At 38.1% G+C, this 21,697-nt stretch overlaps 1 protein-coding gene across 1 annotated transcript in view; it reads left to right on the top strand.

Moving 5' to 3' along the window:
* SMG1 (SMG1 phosphatidylinositol 3-kinase-related kinase) overlaps positions 1-19,311 on the top strand; it is a gene marked incomplete at its 5' end in the record, with an annotated part of 57,212 nt that extends 37,901 nt beyond the window's left edge. Inside the window, 25 exons of the mRNA XM_010016373.1 lie at positions 21-243; positions 1,174-1,420; positions 2,014-2,243; positions 2,808-3,056; positions 3,447-3,585; positions 3,673-3,782; positions 4,134-4,352; positions 5,045-5,235; positions 5,852-6,024; positions 6,423-6,702; positions 7,415-7,687; positions 7,817-8,051; positions 9,548-9,774; positions 10,978-11,128; positions 11,215-11,404; positions 11,647-12,116; positions 13,137-13,274; positions 14,161-14,313; positions 14,650-14,829; positions 15,052-15,279; positions 15,728-15,939; positions 16,166-16,272; positions 16,962-17,141; positions 17,282-17,388; positions 18,057-19,311. Coding sequence (XP_010014675.1) covers positions 21-243; positions 1,174-1,420; positions 2,014-2,243; positions 2,808-3,056; positions 3,447-3,585; positions 3,673-3,782; positions 4,134-4,352; positions 5,045-5,235; positions 5,852-6,024; positions 6,423-6,702; positions 7,415-7,687; positions 7,817-8,051; positions 9,548-9,774; positions 10,978-11,128; positions 11,215-11,404; positions 11,647-12,116; positions 13,137-13,274; positions 14,161-14,313; positions 14,650-14,829; positions 15,052-15,279; positions 15,728-15,939; positions 16,166-16,272; positions 16,962-17,141; positions 17,282-17,388; positions 18,057-18,134 — 4,990 coding nt within the window. The remainder of the gene's footprint in view (positions 1-20; positions 244-1,173; positions 1,421-2,013; positions 2,244-2,807; positions 3,057-3,446; positions 3,586-3,672; positions 3,783-4,133; positions 4,353-5,044; positions 5,236-5,851; positions 6,025-6,422; positions 6,703-7,414; positions 7,688-7,816; positions 8,052-9,547; positions 9,775-10,977; positions 11,129-11,214; positions 11,405-11,646; positions 12,117-13,136; positions 13,275-14,160; positions 14,314-14,649; positions 14,830-15,051; positions 15,280-15,727; positions 15,940-16,165; positions 16,273-16,961; positions 17,142-17,281; positions 17,389-18,056) is intronic.
* Positions 19,312-21,697: the final 2,386 nt, after the last annotated feature.

The raw sequence follows: 21,697 nt of genomic DNA, 5'->3' as shown, positions 1-21,697 counted from the left end.
GAAACTTTTGTTTTTACTAGAGAGGAGAAAATAGCAATCATGCGTGAAAAGCATACAGCTCTGATGAAGCCCATTGTATTTGCTCTGGAACACGTACGGAGCATCACTGCAGCTCCTGCAGAAACTCCTCATGAGAAATGGTTTCAGGATAACTATGGAGAAGCAATTGAAAATGCACTGGAGAAACTTAAGAATCCTTTGAATCCTGCTAAACCTGGAAGCAGCTGGCTCCCGTTTAAAGAGGTACCATATACACAGACTTAAGTACAATGTAGAGACGCTCAGCACTCTTGCTGCACTGTGTGCTTGACCTTCTCCTTAGTATTCTCTTGTTATTCTCTTGCCACATCAAAATTGCAGTCTGAAACTTTCTCTGCAGTCACCACATGCCTGCTGGGTAGTAAACACAGTGGCTTTTACCTCTGTAAGAAGTCCTGCTGACTGCCTGCAGTATTGCATTTCTACCCAACAAAATTGTTTTGTTTTTCTTCAAATCTTGCATCTTCTGCTGTCTGGGATGCTGTTGGTTTTGGGGGCAGGAGGCTCTATGGCTTTTAAATGCTGTCTTTCTGAAACTGTATGCCATTTGAGTTTAGTGGATTTAAACTTTACACGTTGGTACTCTGGGTGTCTAAGCATAGTTCTCAGGCTGTGCAGCAAGCTTCAAATGATCAACCCTACCCAAAGATACTTTATTTTTCAATGATGTAATCTTCTCTTAGTTCTTAATGGGTCTGAGGAGAAACAAAATATATATTCACTTGGATATCCAGGGCCAGCCTGGTGGTGTTAAAAAGCTTTGCTAGACATAACCTAGGTTTTACACACAAACAGACTTTTGGTTTTGTAGTTCCCCTTCTGCTTTGCAGAACAAGTAGATACATAAATAAGAGCTTGCTTAGTGCTGCTGCCTTTGACCACAGCTCAAATATTTATAAAAACAGGAGCAAACCTGTTGAGGAGTTGTTGTGACATTGGTGCTTATCACCAGACTGGGTATATTTGCTGCATAAAGGATGGGATTTTTTAGTTTCTGTCATCTTCATCCTAAACTGTAGCTGGATTAATAGGGTGGCAAGGATGCTTTCTGGAAGATGAGCACCGTTAAGTCTGTTTTGATGATAGCACTTAAGGTGAACCTCTACTTAAATAAAAAAACCTTCTTTGGAACAGGTTATGCTAAGTTTGCAGCAAAGAGCACAGAAACGGGCTAGTTACCTTTTACGACTTGAAGAAATCAGTCCTTGGTTGGCTGCTATGATGAACACTGAAATAGCACTTCCTGGAGAGGTATCTACCAGAGACACAGTCACAATTCATAGCGTGGGCAGCACCATCACAATTCTGCCTACCAAAACCAAACCTAAAAAGCTGCTTTTCCTGGGTTCAGATGGGAAGAACTATCCCTACCTCTTCAAAGGTAAGAAACTGAAGTTTTCTCATGTAAGTTACTGTCTCTTTTTATAAATTAAACTGCAACGAGGTTGGGAAGCTGCATGGATGCAACTTGTGTTTTATCTGCCTGCCTGATACAGAGGAAAGAGTCGTTTGGAGCATCTGCTCCCTCTCCTCCCCACCACCCACTTCACCATACATTTTCAAGGAATTTTGCCTTGTGAAGGTGTAAGTCAGATGTTTCAGATCCCTTCTTTATCAGGGTTGCATCAGAAACAGTATTCTACTTGCATACTGATAGGATTAGCTTGATGCCCTTTTCCAGGAGTTTAATGTAGCACCCAGCAGAGAACTTCAGAGACTTTCTGCCTTCCCTGAAAGGGAAGACCTATTCATTATGTTAGTAACCTCTGTGTACTGCTCATAGAGCGAGCTGTCATAAACTGGTGATTCTGGTAGGTAAATGCTGGTAGGTTTAGGCTGAACATCCCATCCTTAATCTACATAATTTATAAAGCTGTTCATAGTCTGAAATGAAGTAGGATTTCAAAAAAGGCTTTTTTTTTTTTTTTTTTTTTTTTAATCTAGGAATTAAATTTTAAACAAAATTTATTGCAGGTTTGGAAGACTTGCATCTGGATGAAAGAATCATGCAGTTCTTATCAATTGTGAACACAATGTTTGCTACTATTAACCGTCAAGAGACACCAAGGTTCCATGCAAGGCATTACTCTGTGACACCTCTGGGAACAAGATCAGGCTTGATCCAGTGGGTGGATGGAGCTACCCCTTTGTTTGGTCTTTACAAGCGATGGCAACAGCGAGAAGCTGCTTTACAAGCACAAAAGGTAACAACTCTGTCTTATGCCAGCTAGAACAATTCAGAAGGAAAACGTTTATTCTGATTTGCTTTGCAGTTCTCCATAATGTTATCTTAAAAAGGTTGTGTTATGTTTATAGTAACACAGAATGGTTCAGTATATTCTTATCTTTTGGGATTTCACCAGGTATCAATATGTATTTTTATATATATACACACAGTATATATGACATAAATATACTCTTGTTGTATGATAATTCAAGGCGAATTGTTTTTGAACAAATAGAGCTAACCTTGATTAAAGTTATTTTAGTTCCATATCTTATTCTCTCATTCTCATTTGATTCTAAATACTGTTTTTACAGTTATGTTTTTAAAATTTTCCTTGATAAAGTGTACAGTTAAGCCAAAACAATATGTTTTGTTTATTTAGGCTTTTTAACTATTGAATTTTGAAAGAATTCTCTGGGGTGTAAGTCACCCTCAGTAGAGGAGTTGATTTTTGTATTTCATTCTCACCAAAACTGAATTTGGGATACTTCTCTGTAGTAATGCGTTGTAATAGGTAAATTACAATTTTTACCTCTTCTAGGCTCAGGACTCTTACCAGACTCCTCAGAATCCTGGAATAGTGCCTAGGCCCAGTGAACTTTACTACAGTAAAATTGGACCCGCTTTGAAGGCAGTTGGGCTTAGTCTTGATGTGTCACGTCGTGACTGGCCCTTGAATGTAATGAGGGCTGTTCTGGAAGAACTGATGGAAGCAACTCCTCCGAATCTCCTAGCTAAGGAGCTCTGGTCATCATGTACTACACCAGATGAATGGTGGAGAGTTACACAGGTGAGTTGTAACAAATACTTTCTCTTTGAAAGGCAGTGTTTTTAATGGGGTGAGGGGCAGCAAGTGCCTGGGATGTGTTCAGGCAATGATACTTGTGAGTTAGGTGAGCTAGCACTGCTGAAGTTCCATGTAACAGGAAATGTTGGCATTTGTACCATCTGAAATAAAAAAGGAGTATGCATCTGATAGCTCTACATTATTATACTGGAATTATCAGCCTAAGACATGAAAACTCTTGTGAGATATCAGACAAATAGAAAACAGCTTGGAATAAGTTGGGTTTGATTTGTCTTACACTTACACTTAAAATAATGTTTTAAGATGGTAGTCAGTCCAATATGTTGGCAGAAGATTCCCACAAATAATTTTTTCCTGAAACTCTCTTTAAAGTCGTATGCAAGATCCACTGCAGTTATGTCCATGGTTGGCTACATCATTGGTCTTGGAGACAGACATCTGGATAATGTTCTTATAGATATGACTACAGGAGAAGTTGTCCACATAGATTATAATGTTTGCTTTGAAAAAGGTAATTTAAAAAATGCTATATGTTATTCACATAAAAGGTTTCCCTTCTTGCTAATTAAAAGAAACAACTTAAATTTTTATCTTAAAGGTAAAAGCCTTAGGGTACCAGAGAAGGTTCCATTCCGGATGACACACAATATTGAAACAGCGCTTGGAGTCACAGGTGTAGAAGGGGTTTTCAGGCTTTCTTGTGAACAGGTAAGTTAGGAAACTCACAGAAAACTGAGCGATGTCACTTGCCAAATACTGTCTTAAAACTTTTCTATTAAACATTCTGATACACATACTGATTTATAAAGCCTTTGCCTTTTCTTCTGTGATTTTAATTGGACTTTGTGTGGAAGGCTAGAATGCAATCTTTAGTTCTATTGGTGTTACTATAGGCTAACTGCATTTGTATGTACTGTGGTGTTCTTCCTGTGTTTGTAGTGGTTAGAGCAAAGTTACAGGTTTCTGTGCCTACTCAAGTACAGTATTTTGCATTTAAAATTCCACTGTTCTATAAGGATAATTTAAGATCAGAATGAGTCTGTTTAAAATATAATGCAGGTCCTTCATATTATGCGGCGTGGGAGAGAGACTTTGCTCACGTTGCTTGAAGCTTTTGTTTATGATCCTCTGGTGGACTGGACAGCAGGAGGGGAGGCAGGATTTGCTGGAGCTGTCTATGGTGGTGGTGGCCAGCAGGCTGAAAACAAACAAAGCAAAAGAGAAATGGAAAGAGATATTACACGTAGTCTCTTCTCTTCAAGAGTGGCTGAGATAAAGGTGAGCTTGCTACAGTAACTTTCTTTTTTATAACCAAAGTAGGGCCTATGCTTTCACTTCATTTATTTGCATTTTTGGGTATTGGGAGACATGCTCATTTATTAGAAATAAGTCACAAATTTTATTAAGCTAAATTCAGTTTATATCAATGGAAGTGCTTATGTGGAACTTGCAAGTATTTAATTTTCATTTTCTGTGTGCTTAATCATAGAATAGTCAGAGTTGGAAAGGACCTTAAGATCATCTAGTTCCAACCCCCCTGCCATGGGCAGGGACACCTCGCACTAAACCATGTCACCCAAGACTCCATCCAACCTGGCCTTGAACACTGCCAGGGATGGAGCATTCACAACTTCCTTGGGCAACCCATTCCAGTGCGTCACCACCCTCACAGTAAAGAACTTCTTCCTTATATCTAACCTAAACTTCGCCTGTTTAAGTTTAAACCCACTACTCCTTGTCCTATCTAAAACTTGGTTTAATGTTTTGCCTGAATCTGAGCTAGAGGAATAAAAATCAAGGCTTAGAGAGCAGTCTACCTGTCTGTTAAGCTTCATCACTTGTAGCACTTGTAACACTGGAAGTAGTCTTAGGTTAGCAACATGACTGAAGGGTTAAGTGCTGCCATATATTACTTTCTCTTACCTGTTTGAATTAAGTCCAGTTGTATAATGTCTGTGTCTTGGTTATAGGTTAACTGGTTCAAGAACAGAGATGAAATGCTTGCCGTACTGCCAAAATTGGACAGTAGTTTAGAAGAGTATCTGAACCTGCAAGAACAGTTAACAGATGTAGAAAAGTTACAAGGAAAACTACTGGAGGAGATAGAATTTCTGGAAGGTGCAGAAGGAGTGGATCATCCCTCCCACACACTTCAGCACAGGTATAGAAGAGCCAGGAATCCTGTCAGGAATGTCGCAGTTCAATACAGTTGGTGATTTAGTGATTTACTTAAGAGTTAAACATTAGAAATGTATACATGGGGGAGATTAATAGCTGGGTAAAAGCTGTTCTTCAGTAAGCAAGTCACTTCCTGTATGGAACTACTATTGAAACCATTTTCCTACTGAATAGTCTTATTTATGTCCTATGTCTCATACTCCATCAGTATAACACAGGTTCCACACTTGATCCTCAAGGCAAGAGACACCATGTGCTGTATCTGGTGTCACATCAGATTAATTCACATAATGCAGCTATTGATAAATACCACAAAAATGTTTTCATCTAGGTTTCTAACTCTTTAACTTACTTTTGAGTTTATTTGAAATTGATCACGGATTTCAGAATTGCATGACTACGCACATGCATTATTTTGTAGTAAAATTGATTATTAACACAACATCGTTAAAGTTTTATGTAATTGGTGAAAATATGTTCATTTTCTGGTCAACAAAGTGGTTGTATTGTTCAATATTGGTTTGTATTCAATATAGTTAAGTGGTTGGTTTCTTTTTTTCTTGTAGTACTTACTTAATTCTGTGGCTTTAATAATTCAGGTATTCTGAGCACACACAATTGCAGTCTCAACAAAGAGCTGTCCAGGAAGCAATCCAGGTGAAGCTGAATGAGTTTGAGCAGTGGATAACACATTACCAAACTGCTTTCAGCAATTTAGAGGCAACGCAACTTGCAAGTCTTCTTCAAGAAATTAGCACACAAATGGATCTAGGTATGAAACAGTATTTGTGGGTTTTTTTAATGGTTTGAAGATAACTAGAGTATCAGAAGGCATTATAACTAGTATCAGAAGGTATTATGAGTATCCTCTTATTTAAAGGCAAGGACCTGTATATAGTAAATTGAAAGAAAGGGGATACTTCAAAGTGTGATTTGGAACTTTCAAGGCTTCTGTGCCAAGCTATCTGAAGGAACTTGTCTATCTTACCCTAGCTGGGCATGAGATTATTCTCTTACCTTGTCCTCAGAGTTCTCAGTATGAATTCTCGATGTTGTCTTTATCACAAGTAAAAGAATATTTTTTTAAAGTATGTCAACACTCAGTATTTGTATGTTATGAAATCTGTGCTTCAGAGGTGCATCTTGAATTTTAACCATCTTTCTTAAAAGGTCCTCCAAGCTATGTACCAGCAACAGCATTTCTGCAAAATGCAGGCCAGGCACATCTCATCAGTCAGTGTGAACAACTGGAAGGTGAAGTTGGTGCTCTTCTCCAGCAGAGAAGATCTGTGTTACGTGGTTGTCTTGAACAACTGCACAACTATGCAACAGTAGCTCTTCAGTATCCAAAAGCTGTGTTTCAGAAACACCGAATAGAGCAGTGGAAAACCTGGATGGAAGAACTCATCTGTAACATGACAATAGAGCGTTGTCAAGATATCTTCAGGAAGTAAGTTGACAGAATAATGGATTGTTTGAAGAACTTAATTTTCAAGCTACTCCAGGATTTTAATCTTCTAATTAAAATAAATACTTTTGTGAGGACTGATCTAATTAGAAAGCAAGACAAGATTAAGTTGTAATTCCAGAAATTTGGAAAAGAAGATGAAAAACTGCTTTAAAAACACTGTTCAAGAGTTTAATCTGTGTACTACAAGAAGAACACTGACACGAAGAACCATGCTTGTGGCTTTAGGGTAGTGATATATAGGGGTTTTAGAAACTTCTATATTTAATAATCACTTAAGAATTTTCTTATTATTTATTAAAGCAGATTTTCAAGTGATTTTTTTTTTTCCCCTTCTTTTTCTAAAGTTAAAGCATTTTGGCATTATTACTGCTTGGTTTACAAGATTATATTTGAGCACTTACACCAAAACCCGTTTCCTTCCTATTTATTGTCTTCTATTAATTCTTTGCCCAAAGGACCACTGATTGTCGTCTGTCCTTGCAAATAGGTGTGAAATATGGTGCATTCTAGGACTTCATGAAAATGTCATTAGGACAGTTAATACCATTAACTGCTGTGGTATTTAGAGTTGATTTGGAGTAGGTGATGTGGCAGCTGTTTAAATGCAGAGTATCTTCCAGAATACCAAGCAGAAAGCAATTTGCTAGCGCTTGAGAAGGAAGAATTTTCTCATTATACTTTTGCTTTACAGGTATGAAATGCAATATGCTCCTCAACCACCTCCAAGTATGTGCCAGTTCATAACTGCTACAGAAATGACTCTACAGCGTTATGCAGCAGATATAAATAACAGGCTTATCAGGCAGGTGGAGCGTTTGAAACAGGAGGCAGTTACTGTACCTGTTTGTGAAGAGCAGCTGAAAGAAATTGAACGTTGCATTAAAGTTTTCCTTCATGAAAATGGGGAGGAGGGCTCCCTGAGCTTAGCAAGTGTTATCATCTCTGCTCTTTGTACACTGACTAGGTGAGTTGCTTGTGGTGAAATTTTTTGGTATGTGTTCATGTTTGAGACCACACGGAAGGAATATTCAAGTGATGATTATGTGGGGAGTGCAATAGCAGGCGTGTTGTCTAAGTGTTATAATTCATCTAGGCGAAATCTGATGATGGAAGGTGCAGCATCTAGTGCTGGAGAGCAACTGGTTGATTTGACTTCAAGAGATGGAGCCTGGTTCTTGGAGGAGCTTTGCAGCATGAGTGGGAATGTTACATGCCTTGTGCAGTTGCTGAAGCAGTGTCATCTTGTACCTCAGGACTTAGATATTCCTAACCCAATTGAAGCATCAGAAGCTGTTCACTTAGCAAATGGAGTATACATCTCACTTCAGGTGATACTTTTATATTACTTTTCCTTTACTCATCCCCAAACTTCTAAGGCTTCAGCTAAGCCATTCTTCACATCTTATTCCTTAAATGGCTAAATGTTTGTTTATGGAGCTGCTGTGATTTTAATTTTGTTGGACCTTAGTCATCTTCATTGCTGTATTTGGTTGAGCTGAACTGGCATTTGCTATTGCCATTTACATTAGTTGAAAGAAACCATTTTGATCTGTACATGACAAATAGTAAAAACTGCAGTCAATTAAGGAACCGTAGTAATTGTTAGTACCAGATTTATAGACACACCAGCTTTATGTCTCGCTTTCATTCTTTTGTTCTGCTGCTGGCAGTTCAGAACCATTTCCAAACCATTTAATTTCTGCTCTGTCTGTTTTCTGCTCCTATTAAGTCTTACTTATTTTCACCTGAAACAAGTAGTTTGAAACAAATTCTGAAAGCCTGTTTTACAGGCCCCTATCTCCAAGATTGGGAAGGAGAAAAAAACGCTGCATTTATAATTTTCTGGTTTAGAAATGTTTCCACCTTTATCAAACAAACAAAAAGACATTGGTGGCAGATTGAATAAAACACCTGGTGAAGACTCAAATGGTTTATAAACTGTTGCTGGTGTAAATAGCTTATTGCGGCTTTCGATTCCACTGTATTGTATTGGAAAAATATTCTCCTACCAAGCTGTGTAAACACATTGAGATTTTTTTGTCACGTTGTTTCTTCCCTCCAAAGTATGAACACTTCAGAAATTTTTCAGAAACATGCAGGCAATTGCAGCTGAGATCTTTCACCCACACATTGTTTCCTCCCTGTGAGCTCTTAGGTAGGATGTGTAGCTCACTGAGCAGCCAAGATAGCTAATCTTTTTCTTTTTGGTGTGTCTTGTCTCATTTTGGAGACAGAGCATATTGGTTGGTTCTTTGTATAGCTGCCTTTAGCCCTCTGATCCATTCTGCTTGGGGAAAATTGCTTTATGCCACTTAAGGTACTGTTGTTCTTAACTGCATTGATTTCTGTGGCGTGAGTAGGACTCTAATAAAATAATCACTATCTGGCAAGTTTTTTGATTCTTCACCCTTGCCTGGTCCAGTCAGTTTAGCAAATCATAAATTCAGTAAATAATTTAACCTACTCTTTTATAGTTACACAATGGGAAGAAAAGCTATCTAATTTGATTAAATTGACTGTAAAGTGAGATGTCTGTACCACTAATGCTCTGCTGAGGATTGCTGTGAGGTATTGCTGATGATGCAGTTGGGGTAGTTGTTGCTACATTGCGCAAATGTCAAACCTTTGGGTTTGTACCGAGTGTAATGTATTCCTGATTTCTTTCAACTAAAAAAAGTCAATTTTGACCCTTGGTTGACCACCATCATGTTATCTTTCAGGTAGTGTCTGCTGCAGGGTGGTGTAATACTAAAATGAGAAAGATGTATATGATACTCTTTGAGAGGGGAAAATTTCTTACGTTTTCATACCTGCTTCCCAACAGGAATTGAACTCAAACTTCCGACAGATCATTTTTCCTGAAGCGCTTAGGTGCTTAATGAAAGGGGAGTATACTTTAGAGAGTATGCTCCATGAATTAGATAATCTCATTGAACAAACAACTGATGGAGTCCCTTTGCAAACTTTGGTTGAATCTCTTCAAGCCTACTTAAGAAATGCTGCTATGGGACTAGAGGAAGAAACACATACTCATTACATTGATGTTGCAAGGTAAATCACTTTTATTTTCAGTTCTTGTACGAGAGACTGAAGACTGCACAACATTAGTTTGTCTAAATATTTGTTTGATGTACAGGCTTTTCTTGCCCAAGCTTACCCTTAAGCAGAGTGCAGTGTCTAAAGTGCACGTTTCCTCTCTATGTGGTTGTGCATTTATCCACATGCATACACAGACATACAGAACTATGGCAAGTTACATTTACATTTGCCTGAAGTTGACTTTTGGTAGTCAGCTTTGTCTAAAACATACAATTGTGGTTTTATACTTGAAGTTAAAGGATGCTAAAAATAGAAATTGGTCCATTAGTTTGTGGGAGGAACCTGGGAAAGGGAGAGCTTGTAATTATGAAACTTTTCCATCAGGAGGTTTGATGAGCAGCTTTTGTATGACGAATTGGTGACTTCATCAAAGAAAAAACAAACCCAAAACAGAAATAAACAAAATCCCAGCCAAACAAAAAGGCTTGTGCATCTCGTAATGTGGGACAGTACCTTTGCGTGGAAGTTCTTGGTAGACAACTGAGCCAATTCAAAAGCTTCTTGCTCATAGAAGTGATCTTGATGTTTCCCTTAAGCCAGATATGGTGGCTCCATCAATGCTGCAATGCAGACTGCTATACCAGTTGAAAACTATTTACTTTTTTCTCTTAGGTTAATTTTCTCCCTGGTTTACCCATTGGCAAGCCTGCTCAGCCTGTTAGTTAAGGTTCAAAAGTGATATAGGGGAGGGAGAGTATAAAGACCACCCTTTCAGGAGCAGTAAGCTGTAAACAAGACCTCATCTTCTACATTTTTACCCTGTGGTGCATTCAGGCGTTTACATGTGTATGTTTTAAAACCAGTACTTGATTTTCATGAAGGAAAGGTGATATTTACATCACTTACTATTCATAACCTTTTTTAGCATGCTCATAGGAAGTATAGTTTGTATCCTCGACCTGCATTTTAAGTTAGCTTTGTAGCCGGTCCTTTAATACAATCCTGTCTTATGCGGTAGCCTTAGCTGTTCTTATGAGACCAGCATTAAGATTTATGTGGTAAGTAGAGGAAGAGGAGTAGGAAGAGCAGGCAAAGATTTCACCGTGTTCAGATGCATCTTAATTCCAGTCTGCTCTGGCTGTGGGAATCGATCAGTTTAAGAAAATCCTATTTATTTCTTGTAAACTAACTAAAACCACATAAATTTTTTTGAAGAGTACTTCATGCTCAGTATGGTGAACTGATTCAGCCAAGAAACGGTTCAGTGGATGAAACTCCCAAAATGTCAGCTGGACAGATGCTTTTGGTAGCGTTTGATGGAATGTTTGCTCAAGTGGAAACTGCATTTGGTTTATTGATTGAAAAGGTATGGATTTGTTCTTTGCAGAGTACTCTGAGTCAGGAATACGAAAGCTTTACAATAACAAACTATATTTCCTTTACATTTCTCAGCTAAACAAGATGGAAATACCTGTTGCTTGGCGTAAGATTGACATAATCAGGGAAGCCCGCAGCACCCAAGTTAACTTCTTTGATGATGACAATAATCGGCAAGTTCTAGAGGAAATTTTCTTTCTGAAGAGACTGCAAACAATTAAAGAATTTTTCAGACTCTGTGGTACCTTCTCTAAAACATTGTCAGGTAAAGAAATCTTACCAAATATTCAGTATTGCTGTGTCCGCTTTTCATCCTGTGTCCTTCTGAGAAGAATGTAAAATGGTCACTTTTACTGTAACCTAACTTTCATATGTGGCACACATGCAGAAATTAAAAATTAGTTCCTGTTATCTTGTTGTGATAATAATTCAGATAAGTCATAATAATTTTCTAGATGCATCAAATGTTTTGTTTATAACAAAAATACCATTTATGTCCTTTAAAAGGTATCAGTTCACTTGAAGAGCAGAATGCAGTAAATGGACCTGTTCAAATTGTCAATGTGAAAGCCCTTTACAGAAACTCTTGCTTTAGTGAAGACCAAATGGCCAAACCAATCAAGGCTTTTACAGCTGACTTTGTGAGACAGCTTTTAATTGGACTTCCAAATCAAGCTTTGGGACTTACTTTGTGCAGCTTCATCAGCGCTTTGGGTGTTGATATCATTGCTCAGGTAGAGGCTAAAGACTTTGGAGCAGAAAGCAAAGTTTCTGTAGATGACCTGTGCAAGAAAGCTGTGGAGCACAATATCCAAATTGGCAAGTTCTCGCAGCTGGTCATGAACAGGGCAACAGTATTAGCTAGTTCATACGATACAGCGTGGAAGAAGCATGATCTAGTGCGCAGACTTGAAACCAGTATTTCATCTTGCAAGACCAGTCTTCAGAGAGTACAGCTGCATATTGCCATGTTCCAGGTAAGACCACGATGCACAAAACACATTTCTCTCCAAATTGTGTCTGCTGGAAAGTGAGCTTAGTTACCATGAGTACAAAAACTTTTTTGTTTGTTGAATGGGCTTTAAGAGTATTTTAATGGACTTGATGGAGTATTTTGGTTTAAAATTCTTCTGTCAATGCATAAGGAAAAGTTACAGCCAGCTGCTCTTGAAGACTAGCTGCTTTATAAGATTCAAATGTGCAAAGGTGTACATTCTTTTTTGAGTCAATGGTTAGTGAAAAGAAATTACATGTATTAAGTCATTTATTAGAAAAGAAGTCACTCACTGGCTTTCTTACTAGCCATGTTCTCCCATTCTCCCCCTTTTTTCAAACAGACTATGACTTTAAGGGAGGAGATTGCTTAAAACAGAGGATATTCATTGCCGAATGTCATCTTGTACCTTTCCTTCTAAGTTTCAATGCATTAAATGTCGTCTTGCTCCACTGTTTGCCTCATGACAAAATATAAATAGTAGTTGTATCAATCCTGAAAATGTTCCTCTGAGGCTTTAGATAAATGCCACTGTGCAACTTGAGCTGTATGCTGGTATCTAGTTGTATTATAGTATCAATGATCTTCATTTTGTAGTGATTTGTAGGTTAAGGGTAAAGGCTTTCTCCATGTCAGTTAATGAACCATTTAACAGGCTGGTAAGCAAAACTGTGTTTGTTTTAATGCATCACAAGGGAATTGTTTCTGGCTGTTTATGGGTTTTTCTTTAAATCAGCAAAATGAGTGTAAATCACTCCTAGTAAGTTAATGACTGATTTATGGTATAAATATTCAAGCCAGCAAAACACAATTTACAGCTACTTATATAATTTAGCACTAACGATTTAGAACTTTTAAGCATGCCGGTATCATCTCACACCAAGCCCTTTTAAAACTCCCTTACTTATGAAGTGTGCCAGAGTACTACAGTTACTATTTGTGAAGCAAAGTATTTTGTGATGAGAAGTATGGCTGATCAGGTGTTCCCATTATTTCCTTAAAGTGGCAGCATGAAGATCTCCTCATCAGTCGCCCACAAGCTATTTCTGTTACTCCTCCACCTCGTTCTGCAATTTTAGCCAGCATGAAAAAGAAACTTCACACACTTAGTCAGATTGAAGCTTCAATTGCAACAGTCCAGGTACTATTACCTTTGGGAGGTTTGTTCAGCAGCATATTGGAATGTAACTTAATGCAAATAGCAAAATTATCTCCCAGGTCTGGATTATGTTCTCTTTCTTGCTATCGAAGCACAAATTTAGTGGTATTTTCACTGATCTCTTTAAGCCTGTCTGATGTATACTGTTACATTGCTTGATTTTTTTCCCATCTCATACAAACTATTCTTTCTGGAATATCACTCAATTTGTTTCACAAGTGAAAATACAAGTATGTGAAAGTACTTTTCCTTCTCAAGGCTGATCATGCATCTATTCTTTAAGTTTGTCTGACCTAGTTACTATTATCTTACTAAGTGTCAGAAGCTCCCTTTGTAGATCCAGGCAAATGATTTATTTTGTGTGTTAAAGTTTGTGTGCTGTGGCTTGGTTCAGCTCTTTAGACTGTTGGATACCAGTAATATAGAATGTTTAATTGTTTAAATAATGCTCAGCTTCTTGAATTTTTATTTGTTTTTAGTTGTGAAGTTACTGTTTGTAGTAGTTTTTTGAAGATTATTTGTAAAATAATTCAGGACTCCTATGATTTTATATAATTTTTAGTCTAGAAATGTGATTACTTTCAACCTGCTTTTGGTTTGGTGTGTGTGGGGTTTTCTGGTGGGTTAAAACCTAGACGGGTGACTTTATTTCCATAACAATCAAATCCAGTTGCGATGTGTGCTGAAAATAAACCTTTAAACAGTGTAAGATAACATTTGTCAGTCATGAGTACCACATTCTTTTCTATATATGAGTGTAAGAATGTGTCTGCATATGTTACATGCATAATTCTTTTTCAAGTTAGGTTTAAGATTATGTATATCTGTATGGATTGTCTATGTATATATTTTTTTGTTCCCGACACAGGAGAAACTAGCAGCACTTGAAGCAAGTATTGAGCAGCGTTTAAAATGGGCAGGAGGTGCTAATCCTGCACTAGCACCAGTCTTGCAAGATTTTGATGCCACTATTGCTGAAAGAAGAAACCTTGTACTGAAAGAAAGTCAAAGAGCAAGTCAGGTACTGTACAGAAGTATAGTAGTATTGACTTTGTAAGTGTACTCACTCTGTATTTCCTATTTGAGATTTATGTAGAAGATATTTTTCCTCCTCAGCATCTAAAGAGCAAACATAAATAACCAAATACTTCTGGGAATTCTACTCTAAAAGCATTATGAGTAATTTCTGGGGGAATTGCTGCAGGGTTGGATGACTCTGAAATGATACTGCAACTGTGACTGAGCAGCTTTACCGTTGTATTTAAAATTCTCCCTTCTAAGGACATGGAACAAATGCAGTTTGTCTAATAGACAGCTTACATAGAATAATTTTTCTCACTCTTGCTTTGATTTTCAGGTCACTTTCCTCTGCAGTAATATCATTCATTTTGAAAGTTTACGTACTAGAACAGCAGAAGCCTTAAACCTTGATGCTGCATTATTTGAACTTCTCAAACGCTGTCAACAGATGTGTTCATTTGCGTCGCAGTTCAACAGTTCAGTCTCTGAACTGGAACTTCGACTGCTTCAGAGAGTGGTAAGTAAAGGTCAAAGCAAAATATGTAACATTACAGAATCTGTATAATCACAAGTTCTCAATTTTGGCTTTCATTTTAAATCAGTGTTATGTATCCCTCCTAATGGGTCGTGGATTACAGAGTTTATTCCATCAGCTGCTAAACACTTGGCAGTAGCATCCGGACAGTAATTGAATTTTATCTTTTGGATACAAATACAAAAGTGTTTCTGCTATTTTTAGGGCACTGGTCTTGAACATCCTATTGGCAGCTCTGAATGGCTTCACTCGGCTCACAAGCAGTTGACCCAGGAAATATCTACACAGAGGACAGTACAAACAGAAAGAGAACAGCAAATAGAAACAGTCTGTGAAACAATTCAGAATCTGGTGGATAGTATTAAAACTGTGCTCACAGGTCATAACAGACAACTTGGAGATGTCAAACATCTACTGAAAGCTATGGCAAAGGTATGCCTAAAACTTCATTAAAGTTATTCCTCAAACCAGTATAGATTAAGGGGAAAAATAACACTTGTAAAAATATACTTTTTGAAGTATTTAGATAAACGTTGAAATGTGTTCATTTATATGGAGTTCAAGAAATAAAATTCATTTCACCTCTAAGAGCTTACAAAGCTTTATTTCTAGAGTTAGGCTAATCAGGCTCTGGCTGAATTAAACATCTTCTCTCATTTGGCAGTTGAAACGTTTTCTTTGTGTTTACAAATCCTCTTGGGTTTTAAGCAGTAAAATGTTTGATCTTTTACAAATTTATTTTCTTCAAATGTAACTACTGAAAATTATGGTTCTTCGTAGTCAAATGACAGAGGGGCTGCAACGGCTAGGAAATGCTCAGCTTTATTCTCTTAGCCAAAATATAGTGAATAGTTAACCTTTTTGCACGTCTTTGTTGCAGGATGAAGAAGCAGCTTTGGCAGATGGTGAAGATGTTCCCTATGAGAATAGTGTTAGGCAGTTCTTGGGTGAATATAAATCGTGGCAAGATAATATTCAGACAGTTTTGTTTACATTAGTTCAGGTTATGGGTCAAGTCCGCAGTCAGGAACATGTTGAAATGCTGCAGGAAATAACTCCCACCTTGAAAGAACTAAAAACACAGAGCCAAAGGTAAGAAAGTCACCTTCTCCCGGGCAAAGGCATTTTGTTTGTCTGCCTGTACATAGCAGAAACACAGCCAACACAGGGAATCTACTTGGTACCCTGTCTGTCTTAGAATTCATTCTGAGTCTTAGAATGCAGAAATCTCTTTTGCAGAATTTAGCTTAACTTTCTTTTTGAGTTTTTGGTAAGTCAAGTGGTTTCATGAATATTTATCAACTCCATTGTTTCCTAGTGTCTACAATAATCTGGTGGGTTTTGCATCACCCTTAGTCACGGATACATCAAATGAATGCTCAAGCCCAACATCAGCTGCTACATATCAGCCAACCTTTGCTGCAGGTAATGCTTGAAAAAGTACAAATATTAAAATACCAGGAATTTATATTTAGAGAGGGGACCATAACTTTTAAATCTCGAAATACAGTCTCTATAAGATTATAAAAGCCTATAAAATCAAAGCTATTGACCATGCAATACTGAATAAGCGCTTACCCTAGCCTTTGAATAGCTTTGAGGTCTGGATTTACGCCACAAAGCCCAGAACACATGGAACACATTGTCACATATCTCAACGAATGGTAATTTCTGTTGAAATCAGTACGAAAATTTATGGTGACTTTGAAATCAATCCAGAAACCCTACAAGGTCATTCATGCAAAATGTTCATAACTTTACACTTAAAACCAGAGATTTTCTCATGAGCATAGATTTCTTTCTATTTAAGATTTATTCTACTGTCAATATTTGGACTAAACACAGGTTCCTGATTTCTATCTAGAACAAGAATTGCATTTTCTAAGTGCCATACAAAATGATAGAATTAAAATAAATGTTTTGCAGTGGAACAAAACTTCTTCTTTATTAAGTGAAGGAAATTAGAAAACGGGAAGATTGAAGAGAGAAGAATTGGTGCAGAGTTTAAAGTACAATTTAAAACACATTTGTACACAAGTACTGATAGCTGCATTTGATACACTTGTGCTTTTTCTTGCCTCTATAATGCATAATTTTGAATAACTTCTTTCCAGCTGTACGTAGCAATACAGGGCAGAAAACTCAGCCAGAGGTGATGTCACAGAATGCAAGAAAGCTAATTCAGAAAAATCTCGCCACGTCAGCAGATACTCCTCCGAGCACAGTCCCAGGAACTGGCAGAAGTGCTGCCTGTAGTCCCAAAAAGACAGCCAGGGACCCTAAAACAGGAAAAGGTAAATAACAAGGCTAAAAAACCCCCAAACAATTAAAACCAAAAAACCCACCACTGACAACAGCAAGAAAACCCCCAAACACCTTAGTGGGCCTCTGTGCAGGAATGTAAACTTGAATTCATTTTATTTTGTACCTTTAGCTGTGCAGGAAAGGAATTCATATGCAGTTAGCGTGTGGAAGCGGGTCAAAGCCAAGTTAGAGGGCCGAGATGTGGATCCCAACAGGAGAATGTCTGTTGCTGAACAGGTGAGTTGAAAATAGCGAAGTTCCAATACTGGTCCTCACTTTAAATATTTGGTAGGAAGCACATGTGTGTGGATGCTGAAGTATGCCTTGCAGATTAAAATCCTACAGTGAATGGGGGTCCCTTTTGAAGTGTGATTTGTATTCCACTACAAATCAAGGCATGCTGCTGCCTTGTATTGCTGTGGGGGTTTTTTTAATCAAATGCTTTTGTTTTCTGTATCGTAGATTTATATAAAACTCATGAATTGGATAAAATTGCCATTTGTTTATCAGTAAGCTAACAAATGTTACACAGCTGTTGATGTCCAGGGATAAAGGACAGAACTTGTCTGTGTTTTCTGGCATAACACAACCACACTAGTGACTCTGAGAAGTTGAGGCAGGGGACCCAGATGTCCATGTAAATTTGAGAATGTTGTGACTTGAGAATGTTTCAAGACTGGGGCTATGAATGAGATGATGTCTGATCTTGGTCTGCCCCTGCAGTACAAACTCCTACTTCTTATGTGGGCTATACAGAGTTATGCAAGATTGCTTACAGTTACTGTAGATCTTTTTTCACTGAAATTCTGTATTTGCAGATGACTTTCAACAGTAACATTTAAGATCACTTAAACACTTTTAAAAATCTGGCTTATTTTTAATTACTTGTTTGACCTTTTTAATAGGTTGACTTTGTCATTAAGGAAGCAACTAATCTAGATAACTTGGCTCAGCTGTATGAAGGTTGGACTGCCTGGGTATGAGTAGGGAGAAAGCAGATCAGTCTGGTTCAGCGAGGTCAGACATCCACCAGAATCAACTCGGCCTCAGGCATCCATAGCCGCACCACAGTCGGTGGTGATGCATACTGGGGCTTAATCTGAGGAAACCTAGGAAATCTCGGTGCACTGGGAAGTGAATCCTGCAGGATAGCTGCACTCAGGGATACGCTAAACACAATGGTCTGCAACCCCCACGGTCAAGGGTGAAAGCTCACCGCTTGAGCAACACGGTTTGTCTTTCTGCTATGGAAGAACTGCAAACGTGTCTGGGGGTTAGCTGCAGAAAGAAATCGGGATGCTACAAACCGCAGAGTGATTTGGAACTCAATTCCACCTGACCCTGTGAACAATTCAGGAAACACCGAACCCTGGTCAAAGAAAAACAGGAAAAAATGGGGCCATGAAGAAATCACAGCAAGGGAAGATTTGATGCATTCAGATTCTTGTTACTCTTGTTGCGTGGCAACAGTGCTGGTTGAGTCGACCAGTTAGTACAGGAAAAGGCTACAAAATGTGAACTTCAGAAATGGACTGAAAGCAAAGAGCTGTACATCAGATATACGCTGCATTGGAAGAACTTCTGAGATAGAAGAAAAAGCCTTTGTTCTCTTCTCCCTTTCCTCTTTCCTTTCTTTCCTCCCTCCCAGCCTCTCCTTGCATATACCCCTCTTGGCTTATTCTTGTAGGTTAGGCGTACTTCCAATATACTTTTTATTTCAATCCTTCTACTTCGCAGTTTAGTCAAATTACCAACTTTAAATTTCATTTGGTAAACAAATTTTTCCAAAAGCACTGAAAATACGAAACATCAATGATTATTTATGAGTTGGATGGTCAAATGCAAAATGTAATTTCGGTTATTTTAAAGTCATCTCTGTGATTCTATTATGTACAGTTTCTCCAAATTGTCACTGTGCATTTAAAAGTAATGAATCCTACAGGCATTTGATTTAACATGCACTTCCCTCTGCTTGCAGTGTACACTTTTTTGTAATTCAAATTGTCCCTCCAATCTCATTCTACTGTGATTGCTGTAGTTTCTTTCGTACAACGTAGCTAATCCAATGTAATCTTTACCTTTTTAAAAACCAGGATAGAGTATCTAGTAGAGTTTTACATTGTTGATGACAGATAAACAATAAAGTGATGTTCTGGTGGAGGTAGAGTGATATGCTTTTTACTTCACTTTCCTATTACTTTTAGTTTACACTTGTAAATTACAATGCTTCAGTTCACAGGGGTATATGTATAATCCAAGAAATGAAGGACTCTCCAATTTTTGTTCACCTAGATCTGTAAAGTTTTCTGCAAAGTAATTTTCCTTTACCATATTACTTCTGTAGATGGCTGTTCAATAATGCATCCACAGTGCATCTTCCACCACAGTTTTCTGCTTGGTTGGGTGTTTTAATCACTTCTGCACTCAAAGTGTGATTATGGTCAGAAAAGTCTCTCTAAAAATGGCATCTCCTTACTTAGATCAATGTCCTGCTTGTCTGCCAGTTTGTTTTCAAGTGGGACATGTGTAGGAGAAGGCAGCTTCCTTTTCTTAGAGCAAACAAACCTACCACAACTCAGTAACAACCACAGAATCTCACAGGTGCTGATAGCTAAAGCAGAAGCGCACACTGGTGTTCTCAACCCAGGTAAATTTGAGTAGCTACGTATAAAATGGTTCCTTTTGTAAACTTGGGGAATTCATGACGCACAGTTGCTGAAAAACAATAGACGCAGGAAGATTCTTTATGCCATTTTAGTCACTTTTCAGAGTAAAACACACTTTAAATACAGCATTTTTTCAATCAGAATACAAGTATTAAAGGATTTGAGCCAAGCCTGCTACTGACATAAAATTCATTTAACTGAATGGGTTTGCAGCAGTTCATCTGAGTAGAAAGCTTGGCTAGTAATTTTCGGATACCATAAAGTAACACCAGGCATAAGTAATAGCCAAACCTGTATTATTTTCAGTATTTGCACTATGCTGACTGCTCTGCCTCCTCAGTAGGTCTTAGAATTCACTTTCTCTTCTGTTGCCAATTTTTCGTGGACATGCACTTTGAAGTGTGAGGATTTCCAGCAGACACACGGCCTTTTTTGCATTCTGATTGCCTGATTAACTCTAGGGAAGTCACAGGCTTCATATCTAACGACACCCATGCGAATGCATTCCACTGCCATTGCTTCCTGAACCCTCTGCCATGCCACACATTGCAAGAAAGAAGGTGTTTGAATGTTGCACTGAAGAACTTTCGTATGCAGGACGAGACACTTGACACTGTCGGTCCTTTTTACTTTTCTCCAGTTAAAAATAACCTTACGAGCAATCTGTTTGGAGCACCATAAGCAAGAGTGTATTCTACATGCTGTTTTATGTCATGGAAGCTGGGGGGAAGGGAGGGGTAATGCACTCACCTGTGGCTCATGTATTATACCTCTGCTATCCAGAAATGAAACACTTGTGTGGAGATGGGTTCTTACTGCATAATTTAATAAAGTTTTAAAAAAAAGAACATGTATCCATAATTTCCTTGTAGGCCAAAATGCTTGTGGTTGTGAAAATTATGGGGGAGAATGAAATGCCTAACACAAATGCAAAATAAATCCCAAATTAGAGCAGGATTCTACAGAGACCTAGATTTTCATAGTTAATGGTGAGGGGAGAGCTTACCTGCTGAGGCATTAGTGGCACCATTGGCTTTCGTGTGCTGACACATTTTTCTTCATAGATGTGGCTAATTGGTACAGTCTTGGTTAAACCTAGGATGCAGATTCCGTGCGTGCATCTTGAGTATTAAATAAGATTGCATTAGTTATGGTATCTTTTAAAAGATAGTGTGTTTCTTGTACAGATAAGGTTACTTTTTTCTCTTTTTGTTTGTTTTTGGTTTATTTTTGTAAAACTGAGTCATTTACTTTTTCTCTGCAGTAAGACAGAATTATCTAAAATAACATAAATCTAGAGTCAGATCTTTGTAAATACATACAAACCACCTGAAGACAAACCATTCAGCTGATGCCCAGTTTGCGCCTGATGTTTGCCTGGGGTAAATGCCAACCCAGGGACCATGCTAACTCATTTCTCAAAGTATGCTCATCAGTTTTGTTTCCCCCTCCCAGTTAGGTTAGTGGTTGAGATGGTTTTAACCCTTTGAAAGTCCAGTTACTAGTTTGCCTCTCTTCCTGCTCCCCTTCTGTAAAGCCTAGGTGTGAGCACTGCTCTACCAAATGGGTTACTGGGATATGTTAAGTGGGAGTTGGAGTCATTCATGGTGCCTTATGTTATTTGGGTGGAGTAACAGCAGTGTCAAGTTAATATAACTGAAATCAGAACATGTACAGTTAAGAGAAGGGATTTCATGGTCTGGATTTGCTTTGCAACAGTTAGTTTTGCCTTCAATTATCAGTCTATTTAGATTGAAAAACTAGGCAATACATCACTAATAGCTGTAAGAAACTTGAATCTCCTATTATAAATCAGGCAAAAATCGGAGGGAGCTAGTTGTCCAAGGAAGAATGAGATGTCTGTAAAAGCCCATGCAAGG

The sequence above is a fragment of the Nestor notabilis genome, unplaced genomic scaffold, assembly GCF_000696875.1.
Source record: "Nestor notabilis isolate BGI_N333 unplaced genomic scaffold, ASM69687v1 scaffold11266, whole genome shotgun sequence".
In the NCBI taxonomy this organism is placed as follows: domain Eukaryota; kingdom Metazoa; phylum Chordata; class Aves; order Psittaciformes; family Psittacidae; genus Nestor; species Nestor notabilis.
Note: the sequence above shows the minus strand (reverse complement) of the source record. Positions and strands in the feature narration are given on the sequence as shown.